Genomic DNA, 25,835 nt, shown 5'->3' with positions numbered 1-25,835 from the left:
AAGGTTCATATACCTTCGTTAGGGATACAGGCTAAAGATATACCCTCTGAAACATTTTACTAGCTTATCTGCACTAACATTTTCATTTAATTACTCAAATTACTCACTTATATTGTTATCTTTTTCTGTATAAATAGCTCACACAGCCTCAGTTTTTTGTGTTTTGTTTTTTGTTTTTAAAGCTTCAAGTTATCTAATTACCTTTGGGTACTAGCTTCAGTGGGCTGCGAGAATTGCTTTAATTCGAATGCCAGCTCTATTACTTACTGTGTGATCTTGGGGTGAGTTATTTAAGTCTCTGTATGCCTGGTGTCATCATCAATAAAATTCAAATAATAGTAGGGGTGAGATGTGACAGGGTGAAAGAGTGTCATGGACATATATACACTACCAAATGTAAAATAGATAGCTGGTGGGAAGCAGCCACGTAGCACAGGGAGATCAGCTTGGGGCTATGTGACTGCCTGGGGGGGTGGGATGGGGAGGGTGGGAGGGAGGGAGATGCGGGAGGGAGGAGATATGGGAACTTGTGTATATGTGTAGCTGATTCACTTTGTTATAAAGCAGAAACTAACACACCATTGTGAAGCAATTATACTTCAATAAAGATGTTTAAAAAAAAAAAAGAAATGGAAAAAAAAATAGTACATGTGTTATAGTGAGGATTAAATAAATTAACACGTAAGGAGTGCTAAGCACATTCTGGCATGCACTCATATGTTTATTATTTAATGTGCTAACTTAATTGTAAAGCACTTAAAAGTCATTTTGTATTTTGCCATCCTTTGTGTTTTTTGGTGAAATTTTTTGTATGATGTGTCCGTATTCCTATAGGTTTCCCCTGCCTTTCCCCACTCCTCACCTTCAGTTCCGTGTAATACCTTCTGTTAATCTTGAACAGTGTCTTTATTTAGTCAAGCAAAGTGAGGAGCTGCCAGACTGACCTTGTTTCCTGTTGGTAATAAACACAAATTAAATTACTGACATTGTACAGATTATCTCAATCAGTTTTAAAGACAGTGTAAAACAGAATAATGTGAATCCTCATTTGCTAAATGCAGGGTTCTGAGAGCTGTGGTAGCTGCTTTCTCATTGCCCGTAGTCTGCTTTGTTTCTGCTACTTGAGGAGGAAAGCTCATTTGGGTTTTCTTTTTTGTCTTTATACCAGCACATGCAAATGACAGTCCAGGCTCTCCAGGATGAATTGCGGATCCAGAGGGACCTAAACCAGCTGTTTCAACAGGATAGTAACAGTAGGACTGGTGAGCCTTGCGTGGCAGAGCTGACGGAGGAGAACTTTCAGAGGCTGCACACTGAGCATGAGCGGCAGGCCAAGGAGCTGTTCCTCCTTCGAAAGACTCTGGAGGAGATGGAGCTGCGGATTGAGACTCAGAAGCAAACCCTGAACGCTCGGGACGAATCCATCAAGAAGCTTCTGGAGATGTTGCAGAGCAAGGGGCTTTCTGCTAAGGCTACTGAGGAGGACCATGAGAGAACAAGGAGACTGGCAGAGGCAGAGATGCATGTCCACCACCTCGAAAGCCTTTTGGAGCAGAAGGAAAAAGAGAACGCTCTGTTGAGAGAGGTGAGTGGCCACTTTCTCAGTTGTTATGACTGTCTTTTTTTCCTGATTAGTCAGCATTTTGACCTAGATAAATTTATATGCTCTCCTGAGCTAGTGCAAGGGAATTTCTTCTTTCTTACCTAAGTTCTGCACTGATTTCTGTTCTGATTTGCTGTCTTGTATGAGATGACATTGGCTGGCATGTATACTGGTTTAATACCTTTCTGGGTTTTTTTTTCCCCCCTCCTGATTTCTGTAGACTCATTTTGTTGCTAGAGGGGCACAGAATTTTCTTGATTTGTTCCTCATCTATTGATTTGTTCATAGAGACACACACAACAAAACCAGAATTAAAGTAGCTAACTACTGCTCAATTTTAAAATATTAATAATTGAAAGTAAGCGATTCCCTCAGTTTCGGTGTGCTTATAAAGTCCTAGGCAGCAGTAATGGATGTTTGCCCTGTGGTTTCCATGGAAACTGTTGCCTTGCTGTAAAAGATCCGTGATAAAAATTATTTGCTGCCCTGGAGGCACAGCTAGAGGGAATGACACAGAGGTATGCTGTCACTTATTTTTAGAGAGGAAACTCAGACTTTAGCTGACCACTGTGTCTACTGATAATTTTTCACTTTTCTATGTAATGCTTCATTTTAAGAAAGCTTAAGTGAAGAATTCATCTTACATTGAATTAAAAAAAAAATGACAGCTCTACTTCTCTATATGAGGTCAGAGTCTTCAGATAATTTTCACATTTGGATAGGGGGAAAAAAAATCTCAGAACTATTTTAGTGCCAGTCTGAATAATCCCTTTTTAAATGAAGGGTGAGGAAGGCGGTTAAAAGCAGGAAAACAGCGACTTCCCCTGATGATGGCGACGGTCTGTATCTGCTCTCTGCAATATGGTAGCCACTGGCTGCATGTGACTGTTGAGCAGTTGAAATGTGGTTAGTGTGACTGAGGAACTGAAATTTAAATTTCATTTAAATATAACTAATTTAAAATTAAATTTAATTAATCAAATTTAAATTTAAGTATCTCTGTGTAGGTAGTGGCTACTGTATTAGGTAGTGCAGCGATGCATAATGCATGATGCGGGTAATGTTACCCGCTTTTCTTAATAATTTGTCTTGAACATCTTTCTTTGTCAGTACATGTAGAGTTTTGTAATTTCAGTTGAATTTATAATGTTCTGTTGCATTTATTTATATTTCTTACTGTTGAAAATTTAGACTACTGTTAATTTTTCATTATTATAAAACTGTGCTGCACTGAATATCCCTAACCATATATCCCTGTACATTAATTTTTTTCTTTAGCGTAAATTTCCAGAAATGAATTTGCTCAGGGTGTGTACGTTTTCAAAACTCTGAATATCAGTCTTGTCTCCCAGAGTGATTGGACCAGTTTATCCTCCCAGAAGCATATACTGTATTTTTACGGTTAATCTGCAGCTATGTGCGTTACAATCTTCAAATTACTGGACTGTATTGTTTTAGAAAATTTTCTATCAACTACTGTGTTGTAGGCACCATCCTGAGTTTCTTTCATTTTACTTTCAAGAGTTTATATTTTAATGAGGTAACCTGGAGCCTGGCCATAGAACATTGTAAGAGAAGGTGTAATCATCTCAGATAGCATGCAGCATGAAAACCCTACCAGCATCGTGATGAACTTTGAATGTTACGTTTTTACTCCTTCTGTTCTGAATATTTCAACCTGTGCCCATTTATTTTTGAGTTTTGGAGTTACTAAAAAGTGAATAGTTAAGGATTATGGAAAGCCACAGTGTTATTCTGGCAGAGAACAACCAGCAATATGGTGAATTTGAACAAGTAGTAGGAAAAAACATGAATTTAAGACTAATTTTGAAGTAACAAGCTCTACAAATATGAAGTCCCACTTCTGAACATAATGTGGAAAGAAATATAGGCCTTGTTAGTTATATCAATACACAATTCCAGTTGCCATTAGTAATGTAGCGTCATCTTACAGGAAACACAGTCCTATGGATTAAAATTATTTAAGAGCAAGTAGAAGTGATTGCTTCATGAACATATGTTTAGAATGCTGGTTCTCCTTTCTTTGTCTCCTACTTGCCTTCAAGACTTAGCACAAATTGCAGTTCTTCTGTGAAGTCTTCCTTGTGCAGCTCTATACATATATGTAGATGAGCCAGTAATATTATAGTATACTTCCATGTGTGTTTCTTCATTGTTCACTTAATTTTTTGCACCAAGGATGTGTATATATATATATATGAAATTTTATCTTGTCAGTGTCTTAACAAATGCACAGTGGGTACTCAAGAAATGTTGGTTGAATAAGTTGAAATGTAGGGAAAGAAGTTTAAGCCTGGAGCTTACAGAAAGAAGGATAGCTTTTCCAATTCTTTTTTCTCCAGTGTGACCACTGGATACTAAAACCTAACGAAGGTTAGAAAACAAACTAAAACCCCAAACCAGTTTTGCTTATGAGTTTAGGTATAGAAGTTATAAATAAGATATTGGCAGATAAAATCAGCATTATGATAAAAGGATAATATTCTGACCAAAAGGAGTTTATTCTAGGAATCCAGAATGGCTCAATATGTCATTCACAGTTATAATTTGTAATAGGTGAAAGGAAAAGATAACCTCATAGTGTTTGATAGCTATCTCAAAGACATTAGATAAAATGTTAGACACTTTGAAAACTAAACCAAATGAACTAAAAATAAGAATGGAATGATACCTTTATAGCATGATTTAAATAAAACAACTCAGTAAATGTGTATTATAAACATATTTTAAACTAGTAGCCAGAATTGCGCTTACTCTGACATATACTAAGACGCATCCATTAAAGTTAGGGAGAGGCAAAGATACTGTTCATCAGTATTTACATTATTCTGGAAGTGTTAGGCAGTGCTGTTAGATAAGGAAAATGGAATAAATAATATCAGTAACGGTAATGGAAAGGATAGGGCTAAATTTTCATTACAATGTAGATGGGAACATTAATATAAAGATGCTGCTTTCCCCCAACTCTGTGAATTTAGTGTAATCCCAATAGGAATATTCTTGACACGTGCCCAAATGATGTTGCAGTTTCTTTGCAAGAAGAACAGTGCGGGAACACTTGTTTAAGCAGCTCATGATATATGTGTTTCAAACCCAGTGATATTAAAATCTGTGGTACTGGCACAGTAATAGATAGCTAGATTGATGAGACAGAATAGAACCCAGAAATAATATAGTTTTAAGCATATGATACATGTTTGGGAATAATCGCCATCTATTTGGAAAACAGTACATAGTTACATCAAATTAAGTTCTAGATGAAATAGCTACTTGTTAAAAAATAACAACACTAGAAGAGAATGTAAGAGAAAGGTTTTAATACAATCTTGAGACAGGAAAGAATCTTTTATTGCCATAGCAAGAGGCTTAAACAATTAAATTTGTGTATGTTAGAAAATACAGGTAACAGAAGCTAAAATGGTAATTTGGAGTAAAGCTTTGTAACATGTGGCTTGACTGTTTCGTTTCCAGAGTGACAAGGTGCTAGAGGCACTTGGCACAGCCTTTCTTTGCTCATTACTCAACAAACATCCATTGAGCTTCTAGAATGTATGTGACCCCTGGGATACACGCTGGGTATACATTTTTCATGTCAGAACACATGGTCTGTGCCCTCCTAGAACTTAAAAATCTGGTGAGAGACAATAAACATAATTATGAGAGGAAATAAATTAGTTGAGTCTAATTATGTTGGGAGAGGGGATAAACAGGGTAAGTAAGCATCTTTGAGGAGGTGCCCTTTAAGGGAGATCTGAAGAAAGTTGAAAGAGTCTTGCTGAGCATTTGGGTAAAATCATTTCATGAAGAAGGTTAACAGTTTCAAAGGCCGGATGAGAAGTTTTCAGGAGACAGCAAGGAGACTAGAGGACAAAAGCATATTGTCTAAGGGGAAAACAGGCATGAGATGAGAGGTTGAAGAGGTAGCCAGGGCCAGAGTCATTCATTGCATTCATCAGATATTTATTGGGCACTAACCCATGTGCAGAGCACAAGGAAATATAGTAGCAGTGAGCAAAACAAAAATCCATGCCCTCTAGGAGACAAAGCACTTGGCTTCAGGATCCCTGCAGGTAATGCAACAATTTTATTCAAAGTGCAAGAGAAAACTGCACCAATGTTTAATCAAGGGAGTGATCTAGTTTAGCTTTTAAAATCTACTCTGGCTGTGTTGAGAATAAATGGGGGAGGGAGAATTACGAGTGAGCAAGGAAGTCTAATAAAGAACTTAACAACTCTAGGTTGGGTGAGTGGTGACTTGAAATGGCTATTGTGCATTATATCACTAGTGTGTCAAGAAAGGCAGAAAGAATTGAGAGCTGGCAACACTGGGATATCCATAGGTTTTCTTATTATTGGGTTATTGTCCATCTTTTTAAAAAGCGGGTTTTCATCAGTTCCAAGACTCATAGTTTTCCCCATCTCAACAGTATGAAATTGAGTTAATAAGTCTTATCCTTGATGGCATCTTAAAATCTCTGTCAGCAAGGCCACAGTCCTGCTTGATTTGTTTGCCTGTGTACTCACAAACAGTTAACAGCTGCTCATTTTAGTCAATGTTGTGAGTATTGTTGCTATTTCTCATGTTAACTTTAGCTGTTGTTCAGTATGTCTTCAGTAATATTATGCTGTGAACCAGCATTGAAACAGTTATTGGTATGGAGAAAGTTATAAAACAGTTCAAAATGATATATGATTAAACTTTATGGTTAAATAAGTAAAAAAGGGTCTTGCAATCAGTATAAAATAAAAATTCTGAATGATAGAAGCTTGGGTCATGGTTTATTTGGAGGCATTTCCTTCTTTTCTTTCCAGCACATTAAACAGTGGTTTACCTTACAATCAGTGGCATCTTAGATTTGATGAAATACAGTAACATTAAAATGGCATTCATATCCAGGAACATTTGTGATTAGTTTTCCATTTTGTTTATGAACATGATTCTGGAGATAGCAGGTAAATAATTCCCCCAAATAAAAGCCAAAGAAGAAAAACAAAAATTAAATTAAGCATTATATTTTCTGTTTGTACTGAAATTACATTGTTACGTGACTTATTGTTAGATTTTGTATTGTTTACTGGAGTGCCTTTCCTTTGATGGATAGAAGCGTGAAGACACCTATTGGACACATACTGAACTACAGTCAAGACGTGGTTAGTGCCTGGGGCCAGGCATATGGAGTTTTAACAGGCTTTACAGGTGATTCCGTGATACACCAAAGTTTGGTTCTCAGTCTGTTGGCAGAACATACCTGAATTGGCTATGGAATTTTTGAATTGGCTATCCATATGCATACCAAGCATTGTCTATAGGCTGAATAAATATTTCAGTTCTATATGTGCTCCTGTTTTTTTGAAATGTAGATCCTATTGTGATGAATAAAATACTAATTTGTTGGGAATTCCCTGGCGGTCCAGTCGTTAGGATTCCGCGCTTCCACTGCAGGGGCCACGGGTTCGATTCCTGGTCGGGGAACTAAGATCCGCATGATGCACAACATGGCCCCCCAAAAAAAAAAAAAATTAAAATACTAATTTGTTTTAAAACATTTACACGTATGTTAATTTTGGTCTCTATAATATTTTAGTCAACAAACTTGTTTAGTGCAACTGCTCTCATGTTAAGATTTGCAGCAGTGTTTGAGGTTTAAAAGCCCTACTCTTAATCTACAGATTCAATGCAATCCCTATCAAACTACCACTGGCATTTTTCACAGAACTAGAACAAAAAATTTCACAATTTGTATGGAAACACAAAAGACCCCGAATAGCCAAAGCAATCTTGAGAACGGAAAACGGAGCTGGAGGAATCAGGCTCCCTGACTTCAGACAATACTACAAAGCTACAGTAATCAAGACAGTATGGTACTGGCACAAAAACAGAGATATAGATCAATGGAACAGGATAGAAAGCCCAGAGAGAAACCCACGCACATATGGTCACCTTATCTTTGATAAAGGAGGCAAGAATATACAGTGGAGAAAAGACAGCCTCTTCAGTAAGTGGTGCTGGGAAAACTGGACAGGTACATGTAAAAGAATGAAATTAGAACACTGCCTAACACCATACACAAAAATAAACTCAAAATGGATTAAAGACCTAAATATAAGGCCAGACACTATCAAACTCTTAGAGGAAAACATAGGCAGAACACTCTGTGACATAAATCACAGCAAGATCCTTTTTGACCCACCTCCTAGAGAAATGGAAATAAAAACAAAAATAAACAAATGGGACCTAGAAACTTAGAAGCTTTTGCACAGCAAAGGAAACCATAAACAAGATGAGAAGACAACCCTCAGAATGGGAGAAAATATTTGCAAATGAAGCAACTGACAAAGGATTAAACTCCAAAATATACAAGCAGCTCATGCAGTTCAATATCAAAAAACAAACAACCCAATCCAAAAATGGGCAGAAGACCTAAATAGACATTTCTCCAAAGAAGATATACAGATTGCCAACAAACACATGAAAGGATGCTTAACATCACTCATCATTAGAGAAATGCAAATCCAAACTACAATGAGGTATCACCTCACACCAGTCAGAATGGCCATTATCAAAAAATCTACAAACAATAAATGCTGGAGAGGGTGTGGAGAAAAGGGAACCCTCTTGCACTGTTGGTGGGAATGTAAATTGATACAGCCACTATGGAGCACAGTATGGAGGTTCCTTAAAAAACTAAAAATAGAACTACCATACAACCCAGCAATCCCACTACTGGGCATATACCCTGAGGAAACCATAATTCAAAAAGAGTCATGTACCAGAATGTTCATTGCAGCTCTATTTACAATAGCCAGGACATGGAAGCAACCTAAGTGTCCATCAACAATGAATGGATAAAGAAGATGTGGCACATATATACAGTGGAATATTAACTCAGCCATAAAAAGAAATGAAATTGAGTTATTTGTAGTGAGGTGGATGGACCTAGAGTCTGTCATACAGAGTGAAGTAAGTCATAAAGAGAAAAACAAATACCGTATGCTAACATATATATGGAATCTAAGGAAAAAAAAAAAAAAGGTCATGAAGAACCTAGGGGCAAGACGTGAATAAAGACACAGACCTACTAGAGAATGGACTTGAGGATATGGGGAGGGGGAAGGGTAAGCTGTGACAAAGTGAGAGAGTGGCATGGACACATATACACTACCAAGCGTAAAATAGATAGCTAGTGGGAAGCAACTGCATAGCACAGGGAGATCAGCTCGGTTCTTTGTGACCACCTAGAGAGGTGGGATAGGGAGGGTGGGAGGGAGGGAGACGCAAGAGGGAAGAGATATGGGAACATATGTGTATGTATAACTGATTCACTTTGTTATAAAGCAGAAACTAACACACCATTATAAAGCAATTATACTCCAATAAAGATGTTAAAAAAAAAAAAGGTGTCAGATATGGGGATATATGTATATGTATAGCTGATTCACTTTGTTATAAAGTAGAAACTAACACACCATTGTAAAGCAATTATACTCCAATAAAGATGTTAAAAAAAAAAGCCCTATTCTTTAACTAGGTTCTAGGCCAGGAATTTTGGCTCTAACATGTCTGAGGAATGCCCATCTGTATCTTTGGCAGTTGTCAGGTAAAAGCAGAGGAGGTTAGAGGGAAAAAAAGAGAAATAAACGTATATAGAAAAAACAGAAACTTTGGACAAAGAGTAGGAAGAATTAAAAAAGAAAAAGGGTCCCTAGTTAGTTTTCCCTTTCCTAGTGATTTTGGAAAGTGTGAACAGTTGCATTGCATAACTTACTGATTCAGGTTATCCTTCCTCATCTTTTTTTTTTTGTTGTGTCATTTGTACCTCATTTCCATTTTGACAGGAAGATATGTTTTCTCAGAAGCATGCTGTTACTTGAGATGGTAAAGGGTCAAAGTGCAGTGCTGTCTGACAATGGCAGAGTTGAGGTACAGGAGGAGTAGTGAGGGTTCCTTCTTCACTTCTCCGTGTGGAGTACAGTAAGCCCAGAACTTGTGTGGAGGATTGAAATCTGCTGAAGGGACGTCTACCCTTGAACCAAGGGTGCTGGAGGCTAAAACCTGAAACTTGAAAGAAAGAAATTTCAGACATAAGTACTACTTTTCAGTCACAAATGCTCCTTTCTCTCAGTTGTGTAAGTAAATGTTGACTTACTTTTAAAAAGAAAGAAACTACTAACAACGGAGAAATTTTGTTCCTAACTTGTTTGTTTTCTTTCTCTAGTCATTATTCTTTATTAAATCAGTGAGAGGAACTGAACACGTTTTCTACTGTGTACCACAGTTGACAGTATAACAAGATCCAGATAATTCTACCTGTATGAATCTCTGAGCTTTCTTTAATTTGTGTAGAGTGAAAATTTTCAGGCTAAAAAGAGCGAAATAGAGCAAGCACTAGCACATTCGACTTCTTACATTTGTCTGAATGGTACATTCTTTTTTATTCCCAGAGTCCTCTCCCTTTATTAACAGTGCAGGAGTCAGAGGCTCGATGTGCTCTCTGGGAAAGGGGAGTTGGTCAGCCCACTGACTGCAGGATGTGTTCATAATGAGCTTTAATGCGCAGGCCTTTGAATGGAGATCTGTTAGGACTGATAGGTTTTACAAGCTCTTAACAGGAAAGCTTTATGCCTGCGAATGGTTTAAAGTGCACCCTAGTTCCTTAGCAGAAGAGGATTTTTTTTTTATTCAAATGGATTTCTTTCCTTATATATTGCTGATATGCTTGCTAGAGTTTAAAATGAAATTGTAATAGTTTCACTGGAAAGCATTTGGAAATTTCCCTAATATCTGTGCGCCCAATTTATCACCTGTTTACAGTGTAGGGAGTAGACTCAGTGTGGACAGACTGGAGGCTGGGGGGTAACTGATGAGTTTGTTGTTTTAATGCAGGTGAGAGGTGATTATGGCCTGAACTAATGTGTTCAGATTTTGTCCTGGATTAATGTGTTCTGCATTTTACTGTCTTAATGAAGTGTTTTATCTTGCAGGGGTTAATTGTGGATTAACTCGATCCTTAACGAGACTTGCTTTTACACTCTGTTGGCTCTAGTCTAGGTAGCCTTCCCTCCAGGGCTAGACTGTCTCTACTCCTAAGACGTGACCTTTCTGGTGTCTCTGCTCAGTGCCTCTGATGTTCTCTCCACTCTGGCTCTTTGGAGCTTGAATTCTTCCCAGCCCCATGTGCGTTCAGGTAGTTGCTCAACTCATAGCTCTCTGGTAGTTGTTCTTTGACACTGTGGAGTCTTTCCCTGTACATGCAGGCTTAGTATTTGGTCAAAGACTCCAGGGGACCCCTGTCAGATCAGACACTGCTGCTTTTCTGGCTAGCTTCTTCCTCTGTGTCATTCTGCTCTGCACATTTCTCCTGTCTTTGGGACTCTTACCCACTGATCTGTCTTCTGAGCTCTGCGGGACTGCTGTTTTCTGTTTGGTCTTCCTCTCCCTGCATCACATATTGGATAGCAAGTCCGGACCATAACCTTGTTAGTTTCTCTTCTCTCAAGGATCATCATACTCCTGTGCTGCTTGTTTTCCAGCGTCTGAAAACAGTTGCTTTATGCATTTTTGTCTAATTTTAACATAGTTTATGACAGGAGGGCTAGTCTTCTGTCTGTTATGATCAGATTGTGTTGACCTTGTAGAGGGTGAGAAGTAAATAGGAAACTCGTTGAAGGATTGAAAACAGACTATTGCCGTGACTTGTTGATGCTTTATCTAGAGTACACCATTGCTTTCTTTAAAATGGACAGAGGAAATGAAAGGAAACTTAACTCGAGGCTGTTGTAGTAATCTAGGCTTAAACTAGACTGGAACTGGAGTGAAATGATAAATTCAAGAAGTCTTTTGAAGCTGGAACAATTAGGACCTGCTCTAGAAGGTGGTAGGAAGTGAAGATGTGGGAGGAATGAAAGGAGACACTGTGCTGTTTGGCTTGAACCACCGGGAGGGTAATGCCGTTTAAGGAGATGGGCAAGACTCATCAGTCTTCAGAGGAGGGGCTAGGTTAAAGAGGAGAAAATGACGAGTTTTGTTTTGGATGAAATAAGTTTGAGTGACCTAGGAAACATCTATATACATGTCAAATGGGCAGAGCAGAGGGCAGGGCTAGAATTTCACCAGCACTGTTCAGATGGAAAATATCCATCTGTATTCTCTGCCATCGCTAGGGGCTGTACCAGGGTACTCTGGAAGTACTGGCTGACTCAGAGACATTCCCAGAATCTGACAAGAAAATAGCCTGAGGAGGTCTGGTAACTTCAGGGTGATCCTTGAAGACCCGAACTGTGATACTCTGCCATCTCCTTCCTTCCTTTCTGATCCTGAACGCACTGACATTTGGATTGAAAAAAATAGCTATGTTTTTCTGCCATTTGCTACCTGTAGACTGTTTAGGAAACTTGTTCAGCAGTCTTACCTTCTTTTTTTATCTGATTGTAGCCCCTCTGGAGAGAGATTTCCATCGTAGGTAGCCCGGTGGTTGTTGCTCTGGGGGAGGATGCTGTGCAAAGGAGGTTGTCCACACAAATGCTTTCAGTTGTTTTGTGCAGTGCGGACTGTGGCTACTTTGATTCCTCCTTTTTCTTTTTTTTTAAATAAATTTATTTCTTTTTGGCTGTGTTGGGTCTTCGTTGCAGTGCGCGGGCTTCTCATTGCGGTGGCCTTTCTTGTTGCGGAGCACGGGCTCTAGGCGCGCGGGCTTCAGTAGTTGTGGCTCATGGGCTCTAGAGCGCAGGCTCACTAGTTGTGGCGCACGGGCTTAGTTGCTCTGCGGCATGTGGGGTCTTCCCGGATCAGGGCTCGAACCCGTGTCCCCTGCATCGGCAGGCGGATTCCTAACCACTGCGCCACCAGGGAAGTCCTGATTTCTCCTTTTAAAAAGGGACTATTTCTAATCCCCTTTTTGGATTGTTTGGAGTTCTGATAATATGTCTTGGAGTCCTGTGGAAGAGTGACATTCTGATAATATGTCTTGGAGTCCTGTGGAAGAGTGACACACAACCTGGGGATGTGCCAGAGCTTCACCTCTTGTGGTGGCTGGGGTCTGTGTGACTTACCATGTATAACCAGGTGTGCAGAGACGGGGACCCTCCTGTACCCCTTAGCCTGAATGCAGTCTGTGTGCTCCCTGGTCCACAGGGAAAGGTCAGGAAGACAGAAAGTGGATCAGAATGTCTTACAAGGCCGGGGTAGTCATCTTTGCATGTAACTACTACTCCCTTGCCTCTCCACTCCCCTGTTGAAAAAATGAGAGTGAAAAGGAGGACACGTACTCTCTTTTCTGCTTCTCTTGTATAGGAGATGCATCGGAGATTTGAGAATGCCCCCGATTCTGCCAAAACTGAAGCTCTGCAAACTGTTATCGAAATGAAGGTGAGAACTTCCTAAGGAATCTTATGTGTCATTTCACACTTTAATGTGTGAGTTTAAGAAAGTGGTATGTATTAATAGTTCACTCATTTTGTAGACTGAGAAGAAATAGTAAGACTTAATGAAAATGACACGTTAAAAGAACTTCAGTTTCGTTTCCTCTTGTCCAGCATTTCTTGGAGTCAGCTGTTCTCAAACCTTTTGATATCAGGGCCCCTTATTCTCTTAAAATGACTCATTTCATTTGTTTTTAAGAAAATGTCCACCAAATACCAAGTTTGTGTGTCAGTTCTTCTCTCGAGTTAAGAATAGGGTTCCGTGAAAAAAGTACCTGATTGGGCTTGCAGCTCACAGAGCACCCAGTGCTGTCCTGGGAGCAGCGTCACACCCAGGTGCAGCAGCCGGGCCTGGCCCCTTCCTGTGTCGTCACACAGCATGGTACAGAGATACATACTCAAGGGCTGAGCATATGAAAAGTCACCAGGGACATTCCTAAGTGAGCCAGTGTTTTAAAAATGTTCTTTCTTAGTTTTCTTTTTTGTCTGAGAGTGCTGACACTGAAGACTACACTGACGACTAGCACGGTTTGGCGCTGTTGTCCAGAGGCACGAGCGCTTTTGCCTGTCCTTTATACCTTTAGTGCACGTGTTAACACAGTGGAAAAGGCACATAAAGTCATAGTATTATTATGAAAATAGTTTTGACTTCTCAAAAGGGCTAGGAGGCACCCCCAGGCTTTCACGGACTATACTTTGAAAACTTCTGCTTTAAGTTACTGAGTAGTTAGAAATCTTTAGGCTGAACGTTATGGTGATTGGTGACTAAGCGCTTGCCTTCTGTGTTAAATTGCCTGGATTCAAAACCTGGCTTTATTTAACCAGTTGTATGACATAGAACAAGTAACCTAACCTCTCCATACCTTAATTTCTTTATTGATAAATGGTGATAACAATAGTACCTATCCCATGGGTTCTTTTGTGGTTTAAATTAGTTAAAACAAGTAAAACACTTTAAACAGGACCTGGCACATAGTAAACATTCAGTCAGTGTTAGCTGCTATGCTATTATTATTTTTGTTAACAACATATTCCTTCTTGCAAGAGCTAGAAGACTCTTACAGATAGGGACCCCTCCCTCTCCCCCTCCTGCCCTCTCTGTCTCTTTTTTTAACTTCTTTGTATCCCCTAAAAAATTTGACACGGTGTTTTGCATCATGTGCCTTCATTTAATATTTGTTGATGTGGCAAGAGTCTTTAGTTTTTGGTATATAAATAGTTTTATGTAAATAGATGCTTCTCAAGTACAGTTATCAGAATGGTTCTCTTAATTTAGAAGATTTCCTCTTAAAACTTTGTTTTTATTGTTGTATACATCTTTATTCTCACTGGGGAAAGGGTTTACCAAACAAATACCAAATTAGTGGATTCTGGGTTCTTTATAGTTAGACAATTCATAGTCTTGAACATAATCTTGTAAACAGCCTCTAGAAAGGTGTAATTACATACTCACATTTCCCACAAGTTTATTGGTACATGTTATTTCCTGATCCCTGTTGGAACCTAAAAACACACGAGTGTACCTGTGTTCACAGAATTATTTTGCTTGCCTTTTGATGGCACAGGGAAGTGTACTGGTTTTAACTGGCAATAGATCTATTTTAAGTTGTGTTAGCCTCCAGCCATTCTGCTAAGAAGCAAGAGACTGAGATTCTGGTGGCCCAGTGGGGTCAGGTGGATGTTATGTTGAAATTGCAGATGCAATAGCTGAGATGCTGAGAGTGTGGCATGAGCTTGAGAGGATCATGAAGACCTAGACTGGTCTTTGGGGGAAATGGGAAAGGAGGTGATGGTGGACAATAAAAGAGCCCAGCTGTCTTCAAGGTGACGTAATATTCTTTTCTCTCTCCTCCTCCTCTCCCTCCTCCTTTCTCCCACTTTCTTCCCTCTGCTTCCTTCTCCCTTCTCTAACTTCTTCTTTTCCCTTTAGCAGTGGAGGAGCAGGGAGGAATTACTGGACTGCTGTAGGGTTAGAGTTTTGCTGGGTAGATATGGCAGAATTACTGGGATGCAAGTGAATTGAGGGTGGAGGTGAAGGAGTAGTTGGGATGATGAGTCCAGGAATGTAGCCTGGATAGGAAGGAAGAGAATTCAGAATGGATGGACAGGTTGGGAGAAAATGTAGAAGTTAGGGAGGTGGAGGACTCTGTGAGGTACAAGAGCAGCAGTTAATGTGAGTGACGGTGTGTCAGGCCTGGGAGGAGAGGCCTGGGTGATGTGGTCTTGTAAACTGGATAGCTAAAATGGACCGGAGGATGAGGGCGTTGGCATTACGGATGTCAAGGAATTTGGACATTGAAATCCTAGGATTATGGCAAGAGTGGCATTTGAAGGAGAGATCTATTGTCAGCCGGGTGCTGAAGACTTCTTCAGCGGGCGGGAGTGACGGGGAAGCCCCTAGATGGCAGCCGTGCGGAGGGAGAGTGAAGAGGAGTGTGAGCTTTAAATGGGAGCAGCATGGAGGAACCTGGAGGATGCCCACACTTCTCCCTGCCACTCTGTGATGCTGGTGGATTAGTGAACTTCAGTGGAGAGCGTTGGGGGAAATTATATCCTTCGGGAAAGCCTGGGTTTACTTAGAGCAGGGAGACAACTTTTGAAAAAAAGTTGAGCATTTGGGAAATTTAACAAGGAAAAGAGGATTTCAGTGGACTCAGTGGGGTTGGTTGATTAATGATGGGAGACCCAGGGCTGGGGAAGTATAGAGTAGTAAGATGATAAAGAATTTATTTATTTAGTTATTATACGTTCTAGGAGTAAGAAACCTCCTTGGAAGGGGCTGTCCTCAAATAAACCCAGCCTGAGTACTGGTCGGTGCTACAACTAGTCCAACATATCAGGCGTTAATTTTCTGGCCTCATCCCAGAAAGTAGCCTGGCAGGTTCTTTTTCTGCCTCATGGCTTTCAGAGCTGCAGTTATGGTCCCTTTTTAGGTGCAGATTTTATGGTGCATGATTTGCTAGTGAGTGTCTGATTTGGTCAAGAGCTGCCTCTCTGTCTGTGTTGGGATTTTCAGATAGTGCATTTGAAGCCGTTTATTTGTTTATTCTTCATGGGCCGGGATAGCTTTAAACGAGTAAATCAAAATCCTGGTTTAGGTTTAGAGTGTCTCTGATTGTGTTAATTTAATATGTTTAATTTTGAACCAAATGTAAGTTTCATTTGAATAGATTTGTAAAAAAATTTTCGTTGTGTTATTTTTAAAGGTAATGCAATGCAAGTCAGAGGAGTACAGCCCTCACCTCTCCCTCGAACCTAAAAATAGCTAGCTGTAAGTGTCTCATGATAAATCCTTTAACTCTTATCGGCATACTCTCAGATAACAAAGAAAGTCAGTCAAGACAGGCTTGAGGTAAAGTGAAAAGAGGAAGTCAGTCTCAAAATTTCTTCCTAAAGGAATGGTTTCTCTAAACTTCCAAATAAAATAAAGCTATACTGAATTTATGCTCTTTAAGGTCTTTACTTCTTAGGTGAATAAGCATATGCAACTATAGATGTAAAAGTATCTATTCTTTGTAGGAGTTTTTCTGTAACTGATGACATCTAAAGTAATCTGGGGATAAACTGGATACTGTGACAGACAAAACCAAGAAAATGAGTATAGACGGATGTTGTACTAGGAGGTGATATTCGTGGTGATGCTGATTTACAAGGACAGTGACGTTTCTTTTTAGAAATCATTATGAGATATTTGCAATGCATGGTGAAGTATAGCGAATAAGTAAGATTACTAATGCAGTAAGTAGCCTCCTCTTATCTGCAGGGGATAGGTTCCACGACCCTCAGTGGATGCCTGAAACCACAGATGGTACCAAAGCCTATATATACTATGTTTTTTCCTATACATACCTATGATTAATTTTATAAATTAGGCACAGTGTGTAAGGGATTAACAACAGTAATTAATAGTAAAATAGAACAGTTATAACAGTATGCTGTAATGGAAGTTATGTGAATAGGTCTCATTCTCTCTCTCTCTCTCAGTATCTTACTGCACAAATCTAATGCCTTCTTCATCTAAACTAAGCACTTGTCATGCACTGTAGCCGTAACTTTTGCAGTTTGAGGTGGCACGAATTTCTTTTTCCTTCATCCCAATTTCACTGCTGGAAGATTCGTTCTGACTGTAGATCTTAGCAACCTCAGCATGTGATTTTTTCTCTTAGTGAGAACTTCCACCTCTTCACTTAAAAGAAGCACCTTACGGCTTCTCTTTGTCAAATCTGAATTGCCAGCATACTACTCTTGTGCTTTGGGGACGGTATTAAATAAAATACTGTCACGTAAAAATGGTCACTTGAACACAAGCACTGTGATGCCAGGACTGTCCATCTGATAACTGAGACGGCTGCCGTGAGTGCCTAACGGGCGCGGGTACACTGGACAAAGGGATGATTCACGTTCCGGTGGGACAGAATGGGATGGTGTGAGAGCTCATCATGTTGATTGGAACAGCGGTGCACAGTTTAAAACTTCTGAATTGTTTTTTTCTGGAATTTTCCATTTGATATTTTCTGACCGCAGTTGACCTCAGGTAACTGAAACCACAGAAAGCAGAACCACGGAAAGTAAAACTGTGGAAAAGGCGGGACCACTGTGTGATAAAGTGTAACTGTTAACGTAATTATTCATCCCTTTGTTTTTCTGCAGTGGGACGTTATCAGATCTTTATTATTGTAGATAAGGGTTATACGCATTATTGTGTAAATCTTTGAAACCTTCTTACTCTTTTCCCCACTCCTTTGGGGGCAGAAATAAGCCTTTTAGGGGGGGTCAAGTAAAACGATAAAATATTATAGCTAGAAAAGGTTTTACTGTTAATATTACAGATGTTTTCACTAGAAGTTTGTTGACCATAAAGTACTTAGAAACTTTAACTAGTTTTCCATTGCTTCTACTTCTTTAGTTAATACTCTCAATTTTAATCAAAAGGGTGCAGAGGAAAGGATAGAGGAAAAATCATACTATAGATCTCAGTCTCAGTCCTCTCCACCATATGGCCATGAAGGATATATTTTAGAAGCAAGGCACCAGTTGCAATATTTCTACATATTTGTTTATCTTTATTAAACTTCACATCTGTAAAGACAGACTTGTGCAACCTCTCTTGACTTTTTGCGAATACTTTAATGTCTAAATCTTCCTTTGTCCTCAGGATTCAAAAATTTCCTCTATGGAGCGTGGGCTCTGAGACTTGGAAGAGGAGATTCAGATGCTGAAATCGAACGGGGCTTTGAGTACTGAAGAACGAGAGGAAGAAATGAGGCAAATGGAGGTCTATCGGAGCCATTCTAAATTTATGAAAAACAAGGTCATGGTGTGTGATACCGTGATTTTTAAATGGGGTTTGAAAAATTGATGCATGTTCCTACTTCTTTAGTGATGATGGACCTCACGCTGTTTTATCAGGCTTCAGGGAAGAATACTTGTACCGTAATTCTTTCAGATAGAACTTTCCCAGAATTAAAGTCAGAATTACTGATGTTGTATAGTTATTTCAGATTTCACTTCAAAGAAAATTACTTGTATGAGGCTAAGTGTGTATTATCACAGTTTAACATTTCATGTCTACCAGTACTTCTGAGGCGATTAGTAGGATTACATCCAGATGAGTTTTTCTCACTATATGAAACATCGCGTTCTCTATGTGTTGTGAACAAATTTAGAAGTCAAATTCAGCCTAAGAGACTGAATCCACCTCCCCTTTTTTTTCCTGAAATGGCTTAAATAAAATCGTGTTTTCCCTTCAAACACAGTTCCCTAAAGGAAAGCCCTTTGCGCTCTCCCTTGGAGAAGACCCATGTGTATCAGGTTTATTGTTTCCCACGTGCACTTGGGGTGTATGTACAGTAGGATAGGCATCGCTGAGACATATCAGTCTGTATTATAACCTCAGTCACAGTATTCCTTCTTTAGAGCCAAAGGCATTTATTTTGATCCTATGAACTATTTTAGGCAAATTGGAGGACTTAGTTTATTACAGTTATCAGTTTATCAGGTCTGTGGTGTTTTAAAGACCATAATTTCAATTATAAAATATTAGCTAGAAAATAAGTGTTCCTCCCCCTCCCCCTGCCCCCCATATCCCAATTGTGTTAGTTCCCTAATTTCTCAGAAGTGAACACTGTTCCTTTAATGATACAGTTTCTGGCTTCTTTCTGTGATACCCATACCTGCATATAAGTCAGTAGAATATTCCTCTGTTATTTTAAGAATCTGTTATCAATGACTACGGCCAATTTCATGTAACTTTTAGAACTTAAAAATTCACATATCCAACTTTCTGTTAGTTTTGATTTATCATTCTAACTTGAGAACAAAATAAAATATCATCTCTGCTTCCCATTTGCTGATTAGCACATTTCAGTCCATTACCCTGTGAAAATAGTGAGCCCATCTAGGGTCCTTTGAAGAGGAAATTAGGGGAACAGATTTGATTGTGTTATATGAGTTATTGTTATTTCCAGTTACTGCTCTGGCTCAAAAGCAGATAATAAGAAGACCTAAGTTGACACATGAGTGAAAAAGAATAACAGTGTCGTGACAGGTAGAGCAACTGAAGGAGGAGCTAAATTCGAAAGAGGCTCAAGGGGAGGAGCTGAAAAAGAGAGCGGCTGGTCTTCAGGCAGAGGTCTTTGCCGAAAGATTTACCCTTTGCGTGCAGTGATCCCACAGTGGGACCCTGCTGCTCTGGCTCTGGGTGCTCACACTTTCACTCTGTGGTCGGCAGCTTTGCCTGGGACTAGCACTGACCAGCCTGCTCTGCTCTTTAACTGACTCCTGTTCACCGGTTTGACCCACGTGCCACCCTGTGTGCAGCGAGCCCTCATGTGCTCTGGAAGCCCTGTCCCTGGTTTTTTATTGTTGCTTTGTCACTGTGTGGATGGTGCTTCAAAGCTGTTTTTTCTCGACTCCTTTCCTGTTAACCGGAAACTTGTTGATTTATGTGAATGGTCTCTTTCTCTTCTTAGGTACAAAGAATGTGCAGATGTTGTAGGTCCATCACCCAGGGTTTATTTGAGTCTGATTTCTTGAGTGAAGTGCTTTACCTTCATATGTAGACGTCATCTTTAAGTCCCCGATAGGTGATTTTGCAACAAATTTTACTTTCTTTGGAACAGATGTATAGAAGTGATTAGCTTATTTAGTTATCTGGTCAGTTAGAAGTAGCGTGAAACTTAAAGTCTCTAAATCTATTCAGTAGCTCAATCATCTGTCTAGAGAACTTGAAATTCCATTTCAAACTGTGATATAATGATTATAATAAAATAGCTGACACTTGAGTACTTACTATAAGCATTTTATAACCTACTAAGGTAGGTATATTCTCAACCCAATTTATGGATAAGGAAGCTGAGGTAACACAGTGGTGCTCAGGAAGCACAGTTAGTAAGAGGCAGAGTTTGATTTTTACACAAGCCATTTGGTTCCAGAACCTGTGCTGGTAAGCTGTGCACTCCACTGCCCTATACTAGGCTGTGCACGCATTTGTCTCACAAGTGTCAGGAAAAAAAACTGCTTCTGAAAATTACGGTAGGATAAGACTGGAATGCAGCATTAAAAGAAAAAAAAAAAAAAACCACTTGTGCTAATTTAGTGTGTTTGCTATTTATGGACCACTTTATAGTATAGATAGAAAAGTGAGATATTTTGTCTAAAAGGGTCCAATTTGGTTTGTTGTAACCATGTATTGTCTAGAGGAGAAGTTGATCTATAACTTTTTTTTCCTCAGCTAGTATTATTAATTTCTTTTTGTGTCGAACAACAGGCTAAACATTCTCTACATTTTTTTGGTTTAATCTGTACGCGGTACAGTGGCACTGGTTTGCTTTCTCCATCTTACTGATTAGGAAACCAAGGCTTAGAGAGGTAGTTACCCAAGAAGACACACTCGTTCGTTCTCACATGGGATTGACTGCAAAAGCCTTATGCTCCTAACTTTTAAGGAAAATTTGTGCTTCTAAACTCTTCTATTTAGGATATTTTCTTCTTTTTCTCAGTCTTTATGGTCAGTATAGCATTCTTTGAGGATTATTTAGTAATGCAGATGATGAGGAAACTGAGATTTTATATTTATTTTTGATCACATGGTCTAGAGGTAGCTGGAAATTTGAGTAATCTTTAAGCCATAGTTCTTTAGCTGATGAGGTGAGAACATTTTGAACGTTTCTCCTGACTATTCATTCATACCACAAGTGCGTTTTTAGTGCATTCTGTTTGTTAGGGGTGGGATGTTGGTAAAGGGATGTCATGAAAGATGCTACACCATTACAGTATGTGGCAGCTCCTGGGTACGTATCTGTGTTACAGGATGGAAGTAGCTGCTGTTTACAGCTATCTTCCAGTGATGTCCTTAGCAGCTGCGAGTATTTTGCATACAGTGAGCACACAGAAATGTTTGTTGAATGAATGAATATTCTATTTGTAAGTAGAGATTTCATGCATATGAGAAAAATGCTTGTCTTCCTGATGAAACAGAACAGTAAATTATAAGTTTATTTTTAGTCCTCCTTAAAAGTAATTTTAATTACAGTCAAATGTATTTCATACTTTCTCATGGGAAATTGTTCTCAAAAACTTTGTCCCTTATGCCTAAGATTATTTCAGTCAAAATACTTTAGATACATTCAACTTTTTAAAAAGTATTTTTTGTTTCATCAGTGGTACTGAGATTACTGACTTCTTGTGAAATTTATACTTCCAAGAGTCTATATTTTAGTGCATAGCTACCTTGCTTAGGCAGTAGATACAATGTAAAAACAGATATGATTTCTGTTAATTTGGCTTACATTTAGAATAAAAGAGTAAAAATTCTTAGAAACACAGTAGAAATGTAAAGGAGATGTTTGATGTTAAATGTTTTCTAAGTTAAGATGAGAAAAATTTCTGGGGGAGTGAGTGGCACCTGTTGATGTATGGAGTACTCTGTCAGAGTAATTCAAATTTGATTACACATGTAGATTCTTAGAGAATGAGATTTTATGCGTTCTTTATTTAGGTTATATACTTTTATCCATTTAGTTGATATGACATGTTGTAGGTAATATAACTTTGTAGGTGGAATCTTTCTTTTAGGTCAGTACCCCTAACTCCTCAAAATTATATAATTTTTAGAAAGCACATGTTTATAATGCCTTATAACACTAAAGTGGCTTTTTAAGAAGGACTTTATGTACACTTTCATTTGAGAATGAAAAAAACAACAATGAAAAAATAAATGTGCAGCTTTTGAGTTTAAATAGCAATAGTAGGAAGTTTCTTTTTTCTTTCTGTATTCCATCTACACTAATCCTGCTGTATGATTTGCAGTTTCTTATGACTTAGTAAGATGAAAACTGCTTTAGTCGTGTTCAGATGCTTACTGCTGTCTCATAGTCATCTAAATGAATTGGGATTTTTCTTCTTCCATTCCTTTTCTAATGGATTTCAGAAGTTTAGGGGAGACAGTAAATGAAAACTGGAAATTTTGCTATTAGTTGAATAAGCTTTGTTTTTTTGGGGGGGGTGGTCAGCTAAGATTAGATGGTGCAAAAAGATGAATTGTGTCCTGTCATAAAGTTAATGCTGTATATCTTGACGTGGATCTGTCAAAGATCCAGATCAGAGGTGGTGGTTTTATTTCTTTTTTCCTTACACTGCTTTTTCTTCTTCTCTAGATTGGTCAGGTGAAGCAGGAGCTGTCCAGAAAGGACAGAGAACTACTAGCCCTACAGACAAAGCTAGAAACACTCACCAACCAGTTCTCAGACAGCAAGCAGCACATTGAAGTGCTGAAGGAGTCCTTGACTGCTAAGGAGCCTCGAGGGCTGCCATCCTGCAGAACGAGGTAAAAGGAGTTGTGGGATTTGCACGGAGCCCATTCCTTGGCACCTTTTCTTGTGTGTTACCTGTGCACTTCTTGTTGTGTTGAGATACGGGAGCTATGAATAATGTTACGATGGATTCTTTAGCGATGTGGTCAGTTATAGTACTAAACTATAACCATCTTGTTTCTATTGTTCTTGTATCTAACAAATTAAACCGGTGCAGTTAATATATGTTTTTGATACTTCAGACTTTGACTAAGTCTGTGCTTCTAAGTAGACTTTAAACTAATGTTATGAAATGAAACGATAGTTGTAAAAGCATTTGTTTTCACCCGTGGTAAATCTTTCAGTCATGAATGGGAGTGAGCTTGGTCAGCCTGTGTTGGGTTATTAAGTGTCCTTAATTTTTGGTATTATGAATAGCTTTAAGTAGGCAAACTGTGGAATCTAGAAATGTTTGAGATAAATCTTGTTTTGAACTGCAGATTATTAGACATGTGCCTTCATGTCCTGTTTGAAAATAAAGTTAGCATTTTTAGAAATATTAGAAGATTATCTAGTCTGCCAGCCTTGATTAGAGGTAGGAACACACTAAATAATTCCAGGCAGATGAGAATCTCTCATATTTGCAATGAGAAGGAATTGATGATGCTATTTGGATTTACTGTCTTAAGGAAAATATTTTCTAAAGATCTCAATGAAGTAGAGAATTTAGGTAGGAATAGGTAAGCAGTTCTGCTGTATAGAAGAAAAATAAAGCGTATAGTATGGATTAATTTTTTCTTTTCTTTTCAAGAACAAGATAATAGATAAATAAAGGCATAGTGTAATGAAGAAAGGAATGGGTAGTAAAAAGAAGGCATAAAAACATCTTAGACCCAGAAGTTCAGAATCTTCAAGCGAGGAGGAATGGGAAAATGACCAAAATGTTTCGTGTGGTATTTTATTTTTTTACAGTTAGGGATTTTGTTGAAAATGAGAGATTTGGATGATGTATTTATAATTTTCCTTACAACTTATACTTTTTCTATTTTGATCACGTTTCATTTTATCATGATACCTCAGAGGGATATTTTGGGGTAGATAAGGCTCTGGCTCTGGAGTCACAGTTACTGAGTGTGAACTTCAGTTTTACCACTTGCTACCAGGTGCAGGGTCCTGGGCACATTACTTAAGTTCATTGTGCCTCGTTTTACACCTGTAAGATGAAGAGGAGTTCCTGCCTCATTAGGTTGTTAGCATTAAACTAATTTATTCACTCCTAGTGCCTGGCACATAGTAAGGTCTTTGTCTGTCAGTTATTGGCATCCTTCTAATTCTTGTAATACTATCAGCTAATATATGTAAACTGTTAAAACGGTAAGAGAACATTGTTGCTTTTCTTTCATTGGCATAAATTTTATGTAGAAGGTCTGCTATTTAACATTTTTATCAAGCTAAATTAAGGTTTATTCAGGGAATTGCAAATACAGAATTATCTGAAAAATGTTACCTGCAAATTTAATAATTTGTGGCTTTATTAGAGATTTTCACATCAGTGCCTGGTATGAATGCAGTACTACAAAGGGGTCAGAAGAGGGCGCCAGTGTTTTGGAGCTGAGCCTGTTGGCAAGTGCTGCTGTGATAGTTTTGGATGGAGGTGGCAGATGTGGGAACCAGGGAACCAGGCAGTTGGTTAATGATAATGCAAACACTTAAAAGCTTGTCACAGTCTAATAGATGACTTCTTCCCCTTGGCAACCCATCCTTCTCTTTGTACCCCCCTCTGAAATAGTGTTCTTATTAGCTAGGTCTCACACAGATGGGCTTGTGATTGGTTTCTTGTACCATAGAGAACAAAGACTGTATTTGTGGTCATTCTTGGATGGTTTTTATATTTGTTTTTAGGACTAACGGAGTTTCAGCAATTACCCCTGTAAGTTATTAGGACTACTGCTCAAATATAAGGGTCTCATTCTAAAAGATAACAGTAGAAAAGCTAACTTCCTTTTGAATTTGGGGTGATTATATGAATGTTATATGCCTGTTTATCAGGATTTGCTATTTTTTCTTAAATTACTCTGGTGACACTTGACAAGGCTCACTTTTTCCAAAGCAGCTTTCTCCTGTTGGATCCCATAAAAGACAGTTTGAACCAGCTCTTTGAAAGTTCTCACCTATTTCTATAATTGCTATCTTTCTGTTCCTATAATTGCTCTTTTTTAAAAAAATAATTTTATTTATTTATTTTTGGCTGCATTAGGTCTTCGTTGCTGCGCGCGGGCTTTCTCTAGTTGCGGCGAGCAAGGGCTACTCTTTGTTGTGGTGCACAGGCTTCGCATTGCGGTGGCTTCTCTTGTTGCAGAGCACAGGCTCTAGGCTTGCAGGTTTCAGCAGTTGTGGTACACGGGCTCATTAGTTGTGGCTCGCAGGCTCTAGAGCACAGGCTCAGTAGTTGTGGTGGCACACGGGCTTAGTTGCTCCGCGGCATGTGGGATCTTCCCAGACCAGGGCTCGATCCTGTGTCTCCTGCATTGGCAGGAGGATTCTTAACCACTGCGCCACCAGGGAGGCCCCCTATAATTGCTCTTTATCGATCTCATCCTCCTCTCTGAAGCTACCCTAGACTTTCATCCAGCTCTCAAATCACAAAATTAAGCACATATGAAAAAGAACATGGATTCAGGAGTTTTTTGGTTTTGTTTTTTTTTTAATTTTAAAATTCTTGAAGGAAAAACGGGATGTGGGAAAAGACCTGGTGTTTTTCCTGTTCAGGGTCCATGGAATGAGGTCCTTTTGTGTTGGGCAGTGTACAGTGTATAGTATCTATGGAATTGCTCCAGTTTTATGAACATCTCCTTTAATCGGTTGACCTTCACAGAGGTGGTCTGGATTTAGTAGCACTGTGGTCAAAGCATGGGCTTTGGAGTCAGACCTAGGCTTGAAATAGCCTTCTACATTTATTAGTTATGTGACCTTGGATGAGTTATCTTACCTCTGTAATCCTC

General features: G+C 38.9%; 1 protein-coding gene across 1 annotated transcript in view; it reads left to right on the top strand.

Moving 5' to 3' along the window:
* The window catches only part of LOC132362731 (ELKS/Rab6-interacting/CAST family member 1-like), a 177,451-nt gene that overhangs the window by 25,538 nt on the left and 126,078 nt on the right, over positions 1–25,835 (top strand). Inside the window, 5 exon segments of the mRNA XM_059917707.1 lie at positions 1,169–1,585; positions 12,915–12,989; positions 18,198–18,359; positions 22,699–22,839; positions 22,842–22,868. Coding sequence (XP_059773690.1) covers positions 1,172–1,585; positions 12,915–12,989; positions 18,198–18,359; positions 22,699–22,839; positions 22,842–22,868 — 819 coding nt within the window. The 5' untranslated portion in view covers positions 1,169–1,171.

The sequence above is a fragment of the Balaenoptera ricei genome, chromosome 3 (assembly GCF_028023285.1).
Source record: "Balaenoptera ricei isolate mBalRic1 chromosome 3, mBalRic1.hap2, whole genome shotgun sequence".
NCBI lineage: Eukaryota > Metazoa > Chordata > Mammalia > Artiodactyla > Balaenopteridae > Balaenoptera > Balaenoptera ricei.
Note: the sequence above shows the minus strand (reverse complement) of the source record. Positions and strands in the feature narration are given on the sequence as shown.